We start from the raw sequence: 18,052 nt of genomic DNA, 5'->3' as shown, positions 1-18,052 counted from the left end.
TTTACACAAAACTCTTAGTTGTTTGAATTGAGGGAAAAAAGCATAACACTGGGTTACAGTGGTGGAAAGTAAGTTAGTACATTTACTCAAGTACTCTATTTATGTACAAGTGTGAGGTACTTGTACTTTACTTGAGTATTTCCATCAGTGATTTTTCCCTCTAAACTTCTCACATGCTTTCATTTCAATAAATGTTCAAATGATCCAATATTTCAGCAAAAATCAAAGATTAGAGAAAAAGTCCAAAAACTGAGAACAGATTTGTGTAATACTTTAACTGCATCATGCAGGACTTTTACTTGTAATGGAGTATTTTTTGCTGTATTGGTACTTTTACTGCAGTAAAGGATGTGAGTACTTCTTCCAGACTGCAGATGGGTGGTGGGTGTAATTACAGTTGATCTAATTGGCTCTACAGCAGTGACCCATCATGTGAATACAACAAACTGGGCTGAACTGAAATCTCACACACAAGGACAGTTTAAAAAAAAAACAACATTATTAATATTTGACTCCTTTAAGCTCCAGCCATTCAAAACCCTTCATATGTCATGTCAATAAAGCTAATTGAAATTTGAATAGAGGGAGAGGGAGAGGTGTGGATCAGGAGGGGAGGTGTGTATTTCTCTGCTGAGCCTCGTTGAATCCACAAAGATCCGTCACAACACTGAGACACCCGGACCTCCCGCTGCCGCCGCTGCTTATGGATAAACTGCTTGTCAGCGGCCACCAGAAGAAGAAAAAAGTTCGCGGAGTTTTTTTTAATTAAAAAGCAGCTGCGGACATGAAGTTTTCCGGAGGAGGAGCTGCGCTGCTGCTGCTGCTGCTCGGCCGCTGCTGCTGCACCATTCCCGGCAGGAGAGGTAAGACTGAGCCCGGGGCGAGAGCTCCGGAGAGGGCGGGAGTCAGTGACAGAGGCAGAGTTAGAGTCAAAGATGTTATAATGTTCTTAAAGTTTCACCACTTTAACTCAATGACAGTAAAATGTGTTTCCCAATGTGGTTTCACTGAAGGAAGAGATTCTGTTTTTCATTTCTGTAGTTTTTTGAAGAATCCTGTGATTTTATTCAGGATTTAAGCTGCAGATCACTTTAGAAAATGCAAATAAAACACTTAATATGAAAGTTATATCACTAAAACAGAGTGAACTTAAAAAAAATGGTGCATTTAAAATTCCCAAAAATAATAATAAAAGAAAAAACACCAAAAAACACGTAAATTTCGTAAATTTCGTAAACATGAAATGAATGTTGTGATAACAAAACAGCTAAAATGTCATTAAATACAGAAAAATGACTGTAAAATCATTACAGAGTTTTACAAATATATATTAGTAGGCTACTATTAGTCACTATAAATATTACAGACATAGTCTATTATAGAAATATTCAGAATGATGATAAAGAGTTTAAAGTAATATAGTATTATAGGACTGTAACAGGAACAACAGAGTGATGAATAACCATTAAAAAGTAGCATAAAGTATGCAATGGTTACTTCAAACTATATAAATACAGCTTACACCACACTAAATATATTATAGTAATATGAGTAATTATAATAATGGAAACATGTCATAAAATGCTTTAAATTACCAGGTAATTATGAATGTAATTGGGAATAAAAGAGAGAGCAGCAGCAATATTATTGCAGATAAATCCCATGTAAGCTCATTCAGACTGAATTATCATTAATTAAATGTTCATTTCCTGGGTTTTCTTTGTATTTGAGCCAAATCTCCAACACGACAAACACAGCACGAAACAAAGACAACAAGAAAACAGAGAATGCATAAAAATTAAATGATTAAAAAAGACAAAAAAACGGTTCAAATGCAATAAATTCATGTAAAGGTATGGAGGTGACCTTTTCCCTACTGATTGACGGCAGCGAGTTAAACGAGTGTTTGTATCTGCGGGGACTCTGGATGCAGGGGTCATTACTTTGACCCCTTTTAATGAATTTCATTGTTCAACATTAAGAGAGCCAAAGCAACAGATGAAAGGAAACGTAGAGACACTTCCAGTGTTGAAAATATAGTCATGAGATGCCATTCAAATGAAGGTCTAGAGCTGCAACTAACAATTATTTCAATAACTGATTTTCTCAATTAACTGATTAATTGTCTGTCACTGTGACGTCTTCAGATGTCTTGTTTTGACTCATTAACGATCCAAAACCCAAAGATATTCAGTTATGACAGAAAAGCTTCATATCATCACATTTGAGAAGCTGAAACCAGAAGATATTTGGAATTTTGGCTTAAATTTTTAAAAAATGCGGTTATTAAATTATACACATGGTTGCTGGTTCATTTTTGGTTGATCTTCTAATGTTGCAGCTCTATGAAGGTTATAATCAGCTGCTCCAACAACAAACTGACACCACAAACCTCCATCAGATCTGTCTGACTTCCATAAATCTCCTTTAAATCCTCGTGTTTCATTGTGAGTGGCGAACCAAGCAGCTAAAGACCGAGCGACCCCACTGATCTCTGTTAGCTTGATGCTAGCGTTACGTTTCTTTTACAGCATACATGTGTGTGAGATTTGTATGAAATGATACATTTCTTCTCATTGAAACAACGGAGTTTGATGATGGAAAGTAATATCTGCTGCTGGTTGAATGAACACTGCAGCCTCTAGGGGGCGCTAGCAGGACTTTAATTGTTAAAATGCTAAACAGGAGGAAAACTGAGAAGATTTTTCAATTCACAAGCACATTTATTTTGATCAATTAATCGTTGAGATTTTGGCCTCTCACGTGTTCTCAGCTGCAGACGGCTGAAAATGAAAAACTGTGATGATTAACACGTGAGAACAAAGAAATCCATCTTGTGTGGAAACTGCCCCACTGGGAGTGATAACCTCAGAGAGGGAGGACGGTTCACAGTCTGGGTGGAGTGGGTCAGTCCAGGGCTGCACTGTGTCTGGATATGAACCCTTAATGTGTTATGTGTGTGTAGTACAAACTATTGAAAACTGGTCTGACTCATATCATTTTAAATTGGATTTATTCCACCAATTCCAGACTGTTTTATTTGGTCCAAGTCGCTTCAGCATACGACACCTTTAGACTTTCTTTTTTGCTACAAACAGCTTTTCTCAGAGCATTTTGGTATCTTTACTGAAGCTGAAAGTCCCCTTCAACTCAAAAATATGTCTTGTTCCTACACGTGGATGTTTGAAGGTGTGTGTCAGGAGCTCAAATGAACATTAAAGCTGTTTTTCTTGCTGTAAAAGATCCCTTCATAATGACCTTACAATGGAAGTGATGGAGGAGAAAAATGTATTTAAAAGTTTATCTGAAGCTAATATGAAGCTTCAGCGTCCAAATGAGTCAAATCAAGTAGATATCTTTCAACGTTACAGTCTTTTTAGTGCCAAAGTCCCTCTTTTTGTTACTATACTTCCACCTGCAGCTCAACAGGGAAACACTGTCCGAGGAAACACAAAGAGGAAATATGATGCTAAAAAGACTGTAAATGTGTCAGATATCCACTTGATATGACTAACTCAGACTGCTGAAGCTGAATATAAGCTTCACACAGACTTTTAAATGACTGTGTGGACACACTGTGGATTTTATCCTCCATCACTTCCATTGAAAGCACATTTGAAGGATCTTTGAATATCCAGTATGAACAGGAGGAATGTTTACAGACACCTGTCTGATGTTCAGTAGAAATGAAAAATATTTGCAAATTTATAGATTCTGTTATTTTTAATGAGGGAGAAGGAGGAGATGTCATTTTATGGATTTTAAAGTGGTAATTATACTTTGTAAAAACCGCATTAAACTCACATTATTGCTCCAAACAGAGTATTTTATGAGTCTCAGTATGTTTCTGGAGGGAATCTTTAAGTACTGTATCAGTACAAGAAGCTAAAAATGTTCATTTATAGTTGATAAAAGAAATAATACCAAGCCCTTAGTTTCACTCAGACCTTTGAGTTGAACTACATCGAGACACAGTAGAGTCACATTAGATACTGTGTGAAATATCTCAACATCTATTGGACAGATTGTCATGAAATTAGGTTGGTGTTATATATAATAAATATATGTATTTCAACATTGTGAAAATACACTTCTGACTCATTTTGGTTTGCGTGGAAGTGTTTAAATACTATCTGAAAGATCTCGAGATCTCAGATTGTCTTTCGTCCGAGTGGTTTGTGGCTGAAAAACAAACAAAACAAAAAACTCGCTAAGCATTCTGGGAATTATGAGCGACGAGTGAATTATGAGATTTGAGCGTATCTCGGAACAATCAGCTGAAATATGAGTTTTGTCTCCTGTAAGATGGAGAGAATGGATGAATGAATAAATGAATGAATGAATGACTGGAAGGAAACGCTGAGCTCAACTGTTCAGACCGTTATCTCAGAGTGTGTGTGTGCGTGTGCGTGTGTGTGTTTGTGTGTGTGTGTCAGTTATAAGTGAAAACAGCTGACTGCACTCTCTCTTTGTCTTGACAACAATTTGATTATGGGGAGACTCTGTGTTTGTGTGACTCTCCTCGTCTTGAATGGACTGTTGTGGTGCTGCTCTCCACAGACTGGTGTTTCAGTCTCAAGTCAGAGTTCAGAGTTCAAGTCCTCCACCGGTGTGTCCTCCAATCAGAGACCAGGACTCTCTGTGGCTGCATTTGAATATTTTAGGAGTGCTTTAAAAACCCAGCAAACATTGGACGTCACCTGGCCATCAGCCGGACGTCCTTCCTGGTTGTCCCAGCGACGCCGAAATATGTCGTTACCATCATCAGCAGGCGTATTGAGCTATTCTGCTAAAGTTTATGCACACATTGTTCATTCTGCAGCTTTAAACATCCTGCATGTCCAGATTAACAATTTAAAATGCTTTATGTTCTGAAATAGTCCAACCAACCTGGACGTCTGTGATACATCTTAGTGACGTGTCACCTTCAAGACAATCCTGATAATAAATGATATATAAACAAACATACATCAAAAAGTATCTTAGTTAATACAAGACATGCATCATTTTTACAGAAACACACTGAATCAATATTGATGTGCAACAGTGTTTTTTTTGGATAAACATCATCAAAAGTACAGCTTCTTGTAGATAATCTGACAATTGTAATTCTCAACTCTTTATTCCATCTGATGCACTTTGCTCCAGTTTCTACTGAGGCTGCAGCAGGCTAATGCTAATGCTAATGCTAACTCCAGCTGCTGACAGTCCTCGACTGAACTCTGTAAGGAAAACAGAGGCTCTAAATCACTGAACTCTTCTTCATCATGAGTGTTATAGAACATACACGCCAACATAAAAGCAAACTTACCCAACAATGTTATTTCTGCTCAGTTTCTGTCCTCTTGGTCCTGTTGCCAGCAGCACACTCTCAGCTCTCAGCTCTCATGGTGAACTCCATGTGTTCTCACGATATATCAAACATAAGTAAGAGTAAGAAGATGATACATCCGTGATGAAGATATGTGATTCAGTGACAAACCCTTTTCTAAGTTTTATTAAGCCAGATAAAGCTCACATCATTGCTAAACAGTTAAAAACCTACAATGCTCAGTGACGTTGATTTTATGTATAGGGGACGTCTCTTTAGGACAATCTGCTCTCAATCAATGTAAGAATAAAAAAAAGTTTTTGTACGAAAAATACAGAACAAAACACACGCATATCTGTATTCCAAATATGTGCATGAATTCACTAAAAAGCAATTTGACTTGAGTTTCATTATTCGTGTTTCATGTGCATGTTGCTGTTTTTGTTGTCCAACTGCGACATGACATCACTGTCCCAACAATGTTTGCTGGGAAGGTTGTAGAGGTCAGAGGTCCTTAAAGGGCACATATTCTGCTTTTTGTGGTTTTCTGTTATTCATATCCTGTTCTGATGTCAGATGTTAAACATGGTCAAAGTTTCAAAACTTTAGGTGAATGTATGTGGAAATGCTGCCTGCAAGTCAAAACTCAGGGCTTCAATGTTTATTTTGTTCAGGCTTTATTCTGACTTTTTCTCGTTAAGTTAAAACTTTTTGTTCTCGTATTGTTATTACTTTTTTTCTAGTGGTATGTCGGCTTGTTGCACACACCCATAAATGTTCGTTCTGTAGCCTTGGTTGCTAAGGTGGTTGCTAAGGTGTTTCCATGTGTGATTCAGCTCCAACATGTTCGGATGGATTTGAGAAGTTGACATTTGGAGTAAAGAAGGAGAAAAAGAAGTGAAATCCTGCTACTATAGTTTGTTTACGTAGCCTCCGGAGCCGGAGGAAGCTTCCTGAAGCTGACCAATCAGAACAGAGTGGGCTCATCAGGAGGCGGGGCCTTAAAGAGACAGGAACTAAAACAGCCTGTTTCAGACAGAGGCTGAACTGAGGGGCTGCATAAAGGACCATAAATACAGAGTTTTAACTGGAAATCATGCAAATATATTCCAGTAGAGCCCCAGAATATAAATATAGAGCTGGAAATGTGCAGAATATGTCCTCTTTAAGAAGGTTGTATTGTTGCTTGAAGAGCAATAGGAGTCCATATGGACTTTCATGGTCCTTATAACTTAAGATCTTTCTTCTTTTCATGTAAACAAAGTTTACATCCTCACTTCCAAACTCTTTGGTTTATATTCAAACACTAACATGTATTCATATGAATCATAACCACACTGAAATACATCTATATTCAACCGAAAAACAAGATGAAAGCTTCCTGCTGCATTTCTATGACTCGTTCCTGTAGATACGCTGCAGTACGTTCTATAGAGAGCTGCACATCTGACTGTATTTACACAATACACACATTTATACACTATCAACCATTAAAACTACATAAACACAATAAAGCAGCGATGTACCTTCACGAACGGCCATATAAAGATCCTCATGTGCTGCTTGTGTTTTTATCTCAGCGTGTCTGATTGACACATGAGTTGTTGTGTTCGTGTCAGTTGGAGGGATTTGCTTTGTGTGTGAACTGTGCAGGGAACCGATCGTACAAAAAAAAACTGTAATAGCATTAGACAAGTTTTTAACTGCTTGTGTCTGATTAGTTGACATGATCATAATCTGCACATTCAGCAGCTTTTCTTGGCTCGTTTCAGCGGTTCAAGTGATGACTGACGTGAAAGCAGAGAGAGAGTGAACGGAGAGTCCGGAGGAGAGCAGCTGCCTGTTTTTCTGTTTGTTTTGTTTTGTTTGTTCTGGATGTTAAAGCTACATTTTTTAAAAAATCTCCATTTCAACTGAAATAAATGACGAAACTCTGTTGTGACTGCAGAGGTTCGACCTTCAGTCTGCTAACAGAGAACTTCTCAGTGTGTGTGTGTGTGTGTGTGTGTGTGTGTGTGTGTGTGTGTTGTTCCTATTGACTTTTGGGAAAGACCTTGGCAGTGTGTTTGTGTGTGTGTGTGTTTATCTTTGTGTCTTTACATGTGTGTGTTTCTTTGGAAGCAGCAAACCGAAACTCTACTCCGACAATAAAAGAAGACGTTGCAGGCTCGTTGTAACCATGGCAACACTGTTAGCATACTGAGCCGAAGAGAAATGACTGAAAACAATCAGCCCGATTCAAAACACACTAAGCCTGAACTGAGGTCTGTAGTTTCTCAACACTGGAAACATCTTTTCACCAGTTTTTTGCTGGCTGGACAGAAATAGTTTTACTCATCAGTCAGGAAGAAAACTGCACTGTTTTTATTGATTATTACTATTTATTGGTTTTATTTTCCTGCTCACTGCAGCTTTATATTTCCCCAGTGAAGTTTTAATTAATGAGTTACCAACATATGGATGCATTGTGTTTATTTTTATATTTGATTAAATAAAATCAACTCTGTATGAGCAGGACAAGTGATGAATATGAGTCATAGGAGGTTATTGTTGTCTACATATTTTTAATAATTAAACATAATTTAATCAGTATTTTTACTTCACTCAGCCCTGGTCCCAAATGTTTCTGTTCATTTATCATATTACACAAATAATATTATGTAGCACTCACTGACATGCCGCTCATGAGTCATTGCTAATGTAATCGGTTACACATGTGCCTTTTCTGCAGTGAACAGAGTAGGTGGTAGTTTGTGAGGTGGCAGATTTGTTAGTTTTTTGTTTTGCGGCAGCTGAAATACTCCAGTCTGCCAACCTGTTTCCTCAACATCCCTTTCAAAGTTTTCTCAGTGTCGAACAACATCTTTTGTCCTTTATAAGCCGTGTTGGCACTAAACAGTCAAAAGTTCAGGCAGTAAAGAACAGTGGTCTTTGTAGAAAAGACGAAAATGCAACCCTAACAGCATCAAATATCAGGTCTCAAGTAAATTAAATGTGATTTTGATTTGGGTTAGTGCATCCACAATAATAATAATAATAATAATAATTATACATTGTGCCCCTGCCCCACAAACTGTGTCTCACTCACTGTGTTTAACACTCCTTTATCACTACTAGTTTGGGGCCAATTGTGAAGTGAAGGAGGAGACATCTGGTGTCCAGCAGGAAAACTTTAGAAATTAACAATATTTACAGATTCAGGGGAAGAGGGAGAGGGAAGAGATGGTGTTTTAAGGATTTTAACGGGACAACTGAACTTTTTTTTTATGAGGACATGTTGGACACAAATGATCTTAAACACGTCTTTTCTGGGCTCAGTTGCCTTCCTCTCATAAGGAGCATGAAAGCTGAACTTTCCACCATCAAACACAATTTTTTTGGCCCATGTTTATTTGATTTTGGTCACTTTTAACAAATCTCAGCTGCATTCAGATTGTGGCTTCACACAGATATCAAGTAATAGTGTGATGAAATTGTCTTTTCAATCAGCAATGCATTAGGAATATCATCATGTTTGATAATGAAGGGATTATCTCCACATGCTCAGGAGCAGCACCTGCAACATGCGTTTTCTGACTGTTTGTGTGATACTGGCAGAGAATAAGGAAATGCAAAAAAAGCAGACAGGAGACATGTTCAGGTATTTACCGAAGGCTTAGGTTGGCATACAACAGAAAGCAAACTCTTAACAGAAAGTGAACCTAGATCAATGAAACTCTGGCTGGGATCCCAGCAGTGATATGCTAATGCTATATGCTAAAGCACCAAATGCCACAGACTGATAAAGATTAGTATAAATTTGTGCGGTATCTTTTCCCATCAGCGTCAGATGCAGCTCCGTCCCTGCAGGTGTGACGTGCAGACAAAGCAGCAGTGCAGCCTGGGGGATTTTCAGAGCTGGAATGTGAGGAATGTCAGTAATGGAGCTCAGAAACTGTTAGCAGGATTATACAGGCTGCTCTCTCTCTCTCCGTCTGTACTGTAACATGCAAACTCCGTGTTTGTGTTTAACCTGTGTTTGACCCTTTTCATACCAAACTGCTGTCACTGCCAAGTCAGTCCAGGAGGTCAGAGGTCACACTTGAGCTGCAGCTGGACGTCTGTCAGCTGTTTTCACACGTGTGAAACTGCAGCCGATAGCAGTGTGAAGCCGTGTTTACACTTCGGTGTCCCATATAGGGAAGTAATACAGTGTCAGGGAGAAAGATTTCTGTTCAACTTTTCCTTCATTTCAATCATTTGTATCCTCACATTATTTAACCTGCTGGAGAAGGTCTGTATTTTTATCAATCAGTTGTAAGACTGTGTTGGCGTTTTTCACATTTAACACTTGATTTTAGAGCTGCAATAATAAGTTGATTAGTCGATGGACAGGCTTTTTAAAGGCGTTAACAGAGACGGCAGATGGTATGTCTAAAGGAAGTGTTCCACAGTGTTGGATTACACCACCTCAAACACACGATCACCTTTTGTTTTCAATCAAACACGAGGGACAACCAGTAAGCCCTGGTCAAAAGACCTGGGTGACCTACTGGTGATATAAAGATGGAGCAGGTCCGAGATATACATGGTTGCCTGACAATGCAGGGCTCTGTATGTGAAAACAAGAACCTAGCCAATGTAAAGGTGATAAAATGAGTGTGATGTGAGACATACTGAATGTCATCAGCGTAATAGTGATAAGAGATACCTTATAGAGAACAAGGACCCAAGACTGAGCCCTGGGGTACACCACAAGAAAGAGCAGCAGTTTCAGACATGTAGGGACCAAGTGACACGGAAAAACTCCTATTTGAGAGATAGGAGAACCAGTCCAGGACGCTCCTAGAGACACCAACCCGCTGCCTAAGCCTTTCAGTCAGGATGCTGTGATCTATAGTATCAAAAGCTGTGCTAAGATCCAGCAGCACCAAAACAGAAAATTCAGCCACATCAGCAGACTGTGAGAAGAGCTGTTTCAGTGGAATGCTTCTGACAGAAACCAGGCTGGAATTTATCTAAAATGTGATGTGCAGTCAAGACAGCGCTAAGCTGTTTGGCAACAACTTTCTCTAAAACTTTTGAGATAAAAGACAGCTTAGATATAGGCCCGGAGTTTTTGGGAAGTGATAGGTCAAGGTTCTGTTTATTTTTCAGAAGAGGCTGAGCAATTGCGTGTTTTAAATAGGCTGAGACTCAACCAGATTACATGGAACTATTTATAATAGAGACCAGGCATGGACCAATAGAGCCAAATACATTTTTAAGCATGGATGTTAGTAAAATATCTGCAGGACTGGAGGAAGCTTTCAGGCTGCCCACAAAGGCAGTCCAAAATTGACGGCCAAGTTGAACAGGCATAAAGGGGGATAGAGGAAGGGTTGATGCTTGCCCTGACATCTTTAATCTTATCCACAAAGAAAGTGAGAAAGTTACTACAATCCTTATTTGAAAAAACAGGCGCATCAGGATGGTATCAAACAGGGCTTTAGGGTTGCGTTTACTGGAGGAGATTAGGTTGGCAAAGTAGGAAACCCCCTTTAACCATGTTGTAAACTCAGTTAAAAGGTCTTTGTCATGGAGACGGTGCATGTGGAGCTTGGTATATTTTCACAGTCGCTCTACCCTCTGACATTTACCCAAGAAACGATGAATATTGTCATTTAATCAGGGTGATGAATTGATGGACTTTAACCAAAATGGCAGAACGATGAGTGGACCAGACGAGTAACATCAGCGTGAGAAGACAACACTGCGCCTGGCTCAAAAGATGCGAGAAACTTGTCAGCTCAGAGGCGATTTAAGATGCGAGAGCACACGTTTACTGGGCAGAGAATGTAAATTAAAAGACAGGTTGAACAGATGCAGCTGCTCAGGGCAGATAGAAGCAGTTTTTAAACCCAAGTGTAAAACCAGGGTATGACCCTTAATGTGTGTGGGACCAGACACATGTTGGAATAAAATTAAAAGACTCAGTGACATTAAGAAAATTAGCAGCAAAGCTACAAGAAACAACATTTATGTGAGTATTAAAATCACCATCATAACTCTGTCCAATCTAATGATAGAGGGTAAAAAAATCACTGAATACAGACATAAAAGAACTATTCTAACCAGGGGGTTGGTAAATTAAAATACAATAAAACTGGATTTGAACAACCCAACTTTGGTCATCTGCAGTTCAAAGGAAGAGAAAGCCCCGTGGCTCACCATCCGACTTTGAAGGCATTTCCTGAAAACCACAGCGAGTCCTCCGCCCCGGCCCGAGGTCCTGGGAGTGCTGATAAAAGTACAGTCCGGCGGGCACAGTTCGATTAGGCGGGGGCGTTTTCAAAGTTCCTCTGCCAACTAACGGTCAGAAACAGAAAATCCCAGCTTCAATATGAAGGACTTATTTGCAATGGAGTGAGCATTTAACCTGAAGGGCAACAGCAGAGGCCCGGGCCGAGGGGTCGCAGGTAACGAGGCCCCGTCATGCGCAGCAGAACGTCTCACCAGAGAGGAGGCCTATGTCTCTGTGTAATTATAAAGGGCATTTTTTCACTCTAGTCTGTCAATTTAAAGACAGAACAATGAGAAAATGATTTGCGGATTAATTGCTAATGAAAATAATTATAAGTTGCAGCCCTGTTTCAGTGGTTCACATGTCTTGTTTTGTCGGTTTAAAACCCAAAGATACGCAGTTTACTGTCATAAATTTGACCTTTGAGAAAATGTGATCCTATGTAGGAGGATGACATCCCCGTTCTTAAACCCGCCTCCTTGGCTCTGATTGGCCGCGTGTTTTCGGAAACAGGCGTCAGTGAACACCACACCTGTTTCATCACCTACAAATCCAAATAAGGCACTTTTCTTTTTTCTTTTGGACACATTTCATGATCTTTAGACTGATGCAGAGCATGACGGGTGACTTTGTGCCCTGAGCGGCATCCGCAGGTTTTGGAGCTTCGTGCCAGGCCTCGTACTGCCTCCAAGAACCTTCATCTATCAGATTTATTTATTGATTGATTGATTTTTATTTGCAGACATACACAACAGCATGAAATCCAGATAATAGAAATCCAACTGGTATGACAGGAGAAGCCCAGAAGCTGCAGGATTATACTTAATAAAACAACAAACAAACAAAGGAAAAAATACTGATAAACGCAACACGATATAGCAAATAAATAGCAATAAGTAACCACCAATCAGCAGGCAATAATCTTGTAAAAACAAAGAAATATATGAAAGAAAATACAATAAAGAATGAGACATGAGCCTGTTTGGCTTTAGGTTAGAAATGTTGATGTTACATTCTGCCAATCACAGCCTGAGAAGAAACTCTACCTGACAAAAATTCTGACAAATGGCTCTGAGACAAACTTTATTATTTATTTTTTATGGGTTATTTGATAGGGACTGATACAGTGTACATAGACAAACTGAGAACACCTATCCCCAGAAGGGCTTTGGTGAACATAAGAGATTAAAACAGGTAAAATAAAGGTAAACTGGAGAGAAAACACACATTTAGTAGTGACTTAACTACAGAAAAGTAGACATGAGTACAGGTTTGTTGCTGAATAACCAGGATTTGGAAACTCTTTTTAAAGTTGTAAAGTTTGCAGTTTTTTTTTTGGGGGGGGGGGGGGGGGTCCTCTGAAACAGAAGCAGTTCGGTCCTGGTGGAATTTTCCTTGAAGAGCAACAAAGTAAGAGTGAAGCAGGTTTAGTGTGACAGACAAGCAGAGTCTCGCTCTGACCTGCACACACTGCTGCAGGCAGGACACACACACACACACACACACACACACACACACACACACAGATGCAGATTCTGTGATCGGGAATAAGTTTGTTCAGGATTTTCCGTTCAGTTTTCTCTCTGTGGGAGAGGATCGTGTGTGTGTGTGTGTGTGTGTTCATGCAGCTGTGAAGTCTGTTTGCACTCAGACAAACCACATTAAAGAGTTTTTTATTAATGTAAGTGAACTGGAGACCAGAACAAAGCTGACAGGAGGACGCCGACTCTGACTGAACCAATAAAAGATTCTGAAAATACAAATAGATTAAAAAATAATGTCATTCTATCCCTCAGAGGCTTTTTATTTATTTGCACAAATAATTGGGAAAAAAACCTCATAATGCATCAGTAAAAAGGCAACAAATCCTCTGAATTAACCGACCAAATAAGTGGTTTGACCATGTGACTCCAGAGTGACATATAGGAGCGTTTTCTAATCTGGCGTCTCTATCAGCAGAAATCGGTTGGATGACATCATGTGTCTGTGCTTTCCAAAAACCGTTACACATCACTGTTAAACAATAATGATGTTTTATGATATGTCAAGGCTGCGGTAAAGGTCTGGTTAAAGGCTGGAGAACGTGCAGGGTGCGGCGTACACAGTTTCTGCACATACCTTAAGAGTGCTGTGTGCTTCAGTGAAAAAAATTGATTTGACAGTCAAAAGTGTCCATAAGTATTTAAATTTTATCCCAAGATGGAACAAAAAGATGAAAAATAAAAGTTGTGACAAATGAACAGTGTTGATTTTGTAGGCCTGACATGCGACGACATGCTTATCTCCATATTTGATACTATCATCATACTTGGGTGCTAATTCGATGTAAAAGCGATTCTTGAGTGAATGAATACAAAAGGCGGCACTATATTCAGTCTCTTGCTCCAGTAGACTGTGTGCCAAACCATTCACTGATGTCCTTCGTCCCCTGAAATACAATATGAAACAGAACTGGCACCTCTTTTATTCTAAAAAGTTAACTGCATTGATTAATGAATTAATTAATTTGAAAGCATCTTACAGTCTCCTGCCTGCATGAGAATAACAAACTGAGGGGGAGGCAGACTGCTCCTCTGTGTTATTAACATCATGTCTCCAGCAGTGGAGAGCAGCGTCTCTGCTGCTCCGGAGCTCATCGTTGTACAACACGCTGAGTGGGGTGCGGGGTTTCTGAGGTGAAACAGACTGAGCACCGACTTATTTTCTTTACACCAGAGTGGGTTTAAGTTGATGTTAATGCTGCAGTGTGTGTTGGTCAGCTGCTCTCGTTTGTTACTGCTGATGGCTGCTCCGCTCTGCTAACGTTAGTCTCTGGGTGACGGCGTAGAAACTTCGCAATGTGCGTCACGTTCATCTCGCAAGGGGAATTATTTAGTCACTAAATCAAAACATGCTTGCAACCGCTGCCTTTTTTTGAAGATGAATTACAAGATAACTCTAGCGTGTGCGTGTTGAAGACTGTCCGGTTGCTGCGTTGCCCTAACAGCTGAGTTCTGCCAACATCATGTGCCGTAATAACGTTAGGGAAAACCCTGATATATATATATAAATATATATACGTCATCTGAACTGCACCACTGCTCCAGGTCACAATTACTACAGCTGCTAGATGACACCTGTCACTCAAACTAATATACGTTATGACCTGTTGTGTCGTTTTTCTCCAAAAAGGTTAAAAGTAAAAGAATCGAGCTGGTGAGACTCTAAACATTTGTTTTCACTTCCTTTATTTACAGGAGTCACTACGTTTCATGTATTTCTACTATTTCTGTTTTCAGCATAAATCGGGTAATTCAGAAATACACATAAATATTGAATAATGGATGATTTTTCAGAAAACTTCCGTCTCATCTAATCATATTCCTCCTGCCCACTGGACTCAGACACACTAGGTCTCTTTAGCTTCTTTTAAATCTCGTCTTAAAACTTTTTTCTTTGTGAAAGCTTTTGGAAATGTTTTATATGTTTTAATTACTGTTTTTACACCTATTAATTGATTGTTATTTTATCTTATTTTTTATCAGTATTTTACTCCTGTGCATATATTTTACTATTATATACTATATATTTTACTCTTGTCCTTTTATTGTCCTTTTATTACTATTATTGTGCATCTTCTAATGTTACTATGCACCTCTTTGTTCCTCTTTGCTTATTTTATCTGCCTTGTTGGTTTTATTTTCCTGTGTAAAGCACTTTGTAACACTGTTAAGAAAAGTGCTATATCAATAAAATTTATTATTATTATTATTATTATATGAAGCGAGACACACGACATACTGTAGAGAAAGGTTCTGATCCGAGGTTGGATCTTTACTGATTAGCAGAATTACACGTTAATGAGATTTTTAATGAGATTTTCTTACTTCTGGAACAGAATCCTTAAGTCCCAGTTTGACTTCGGCTCTCTATTGTCAGCGTTAAGTTGCATTGTGGGTAATGTAGGCACCAGGTTTTAAAAACAAGAAAGTGTGGACTAAAAAAGACGATGTCTGTGTCCGACACTGTTAAAGCAGTGCAATGATGAATCTGTGCGATGAAGAAATTAACCCATCTGACTGATCAGACGAGTGTGATTTAACATGAAAGCAGTCAAAGTGAAACTGAAATGTGATTTTCTCAAACCCGCTGAGTGTGTGTGTTCAACTAGACGACTGCTTCTCAGCTGGTCGAGACATTCCTCGCGTGTGTGTGTGTGTGATGTAGAGAAACAAGGCCACTGTGTTCTTGTTATGGAATCCTGCAGGACAAAATTATGTCTCTCTCTGCGTCTCACGTCTAGTCCACCAGTTTGGTCAAACAGGGAAGAGGACAGAAGCTGGTCTGCATTAAACCAGGTTCAAGACGACCTCTCGTGTTTCTGTCACAACGTGTTCAGGATCATCAATAAAAGCACTTAAACACAATTTAAAATTTTATTGAATGTTTGTCAGCAGAGCAGAATGACCCAAAGCTTTCATTGATTTTTCACAGAGTGCATATTTGAATATTTGAGGCCCGTCAGTGGTGTGTGTGTGTGTGTGTGGCGGAGCTCCAGGCAAGGTGACCGCAGATCAAACCTTGAAACTATTGATTTCCATGTCATAGTTTTAAACACAAGCTTTTATGAATTGATCTCTTTTTGTTTTTCTGTTGTTTTCGGGGGGCTTTTTCAATCAGAACTCATGCTTCTCTTCTGTTTCCAACGTCTGCTTTAGTGAACACTTTGTCGAAGGCAGAATCAAATCAGACTTTATTCATGAAGCCATTGTCGTGCAAATCTGTAAGTTGCTGACATAAGACCATAAAGATAGAAAAAAAACAAAGAAAGCAAGAATACAAAAACATGGAGATACATTAAAAACAGTCACTGCCTTCACATTATAGTCTTTGGAATCGATGTATCGATCAGAATTGATCTTAAAACAAGGTTTCATTTTGGATCCGTTTATCTCTTTTAACCCTTTTTTTATTACCATCACCGCAGATCATCCATGTTGATTATGTGTTTGACTGTAACTCGTCAAAAGGCCAGAGTGAAACTTGGCAAATGAACTTCCTGCAGACTGGTTTCTGCATTCAGCCAAAGATTGTTTGTTAGAGGAAGAAGCTTCACTCTGTAACAACACTGTAGGATCAGGAGTGTTGAGTCTCAGCTGATCACATCACATTTCGGTAAACATATACTGTATATTAAGTATATTATTAATCTTATTAAGATTCAGAGGTAAAACTTTATTTGAACCCTCTGTTTATCATGTATGACAGTTAATAAATTGTTTATAACACACAGTAATGTGGTTGTCAGCAGATATAAGTGTTTATTAATGTCGTTTATTAATGTGGATAAACGCTGTTTAAACAGATAATGAATGACAATATAGTGAAAATATAGTGAATATAAAATATGTATTCATAGGAGAAGTTATAGCTAATATTGTACATTGTACAAGTTGTACAAGTGCTAATAAATGCTAAATGTGTTTGTGTTTTTGGGTGAACTGTCCCTTTAGTTGTGTGATTTTTCTGTCTCTGAGAGGAGAACTGTCTGGTTGAAGGTCGCTCTCCATCTTCTTCCTCTGTTTTCTTCTCCTCTCCTCTTTGATCTTTTATGAAGATGGATTTGGTCTTGCTGCTCTGAGAAGGAGCCGCCGCCTCCCAGAGTAAAGAGTCCCGACTGCGACTCATTCAGAACGCTTGCTTTTTCTCTCAGAGGGATTAGCCGCTTCAACCGGGGTCACATAAATAAAGAAGAGCGAATTTGCAGGGTTTTCAGCTGCAGAACAACTGAAGAGTTGATGCACAGAATCATGATGAGAGAACTTGAACATGATGTGACTGAGGACAGAGATCTCTAGTTTTTAGTTTCACAGTAGAAAAGTGACCAATTTAAATAAACCTAAAACAGTCAGTATGCTTAATCCACTTGATATCTGTTGCTTTTGTAAATGGACACTATTGTCCCACATTAATTCAAGCTGGATTTTTTTCTTTTGCATTTTTTTTAGAAATGTAGCTGCTGAAGAACAGACGCTGAAGTTTGATTTGCTTCCCCAAAGTCACAATTTGATTGATGTCCGTCTGCGTCCACATTGATAAATTAATTCGTACCAGTCAGCACAAAACAACATTGACCTCTGGAATACAGTGCACACTACAAACCAATACAGCATGATATCAGGACAGAGCTCATGACATCTGAGAAAAACGACACAACAGGTCATCATGTCAGTCACCCCAAAATGAGCTATAGTTACATTTGAGTGACAGATGCCATCTAGCGGCTGTAGTCATTCTGACCCGGATCAGTGGAGCAGTTCATATGACATATATATATATTTATATATATGTATATGGACAGATTACCTCACATGGAGGTGGCTGTTTGGGTGGGTGGTAATAACCACATAGTGGACTTTTAACAGACAAATGATGTCATCTTGCTGATAGAGGCGCCAGATTATAAAACACTACTATGTGTCGTTCTGGAGTCACATGAT

General features: G+C 39.0%; 1 protein-coding gene across 1 annotated transcript in view; it reads left to right on the top strand.

The window, feature by feature from the left end:
* The first annotated feature begins 508 nt into the window (after positions 1-508).
* LOC122972230 (melanoma receptor tyrosine-protein kinase-like) overlaps positions 509-18,052 on the top strand; it is a 55,498-nt gene continuing 37,954 nt past the window's right edge. Inside the window, exon 1 of the mRNA XM_044339181.1 lies at positions 509-863. Coding sequence (XP_044195116.1) covers positions 785-863 — 79 coding nt within the window. The 5' untranslated portion in view covers positions 509-784. The remainder of the gene's footprint in view (positions 864-18,052) is intronic.

The sequence above is a fragment of the Thunnus albacares genome, chromosome 21 (assembly GCF_914725855.1).
Source record: "Thunnus albacares chromosome 21, fThuAlb1.1, whole genome shotgun sequence".
NCBI lineage: Eukaryota > Metazoa > Chordata > Actinopteri > Scombriformes > Scombridae > Thunnus > Thunnus albacares.
Note: the sequence above shows the minus strand (reverse complement) of the source record. Positions and strands in the feature narration are given on the sequence as shown.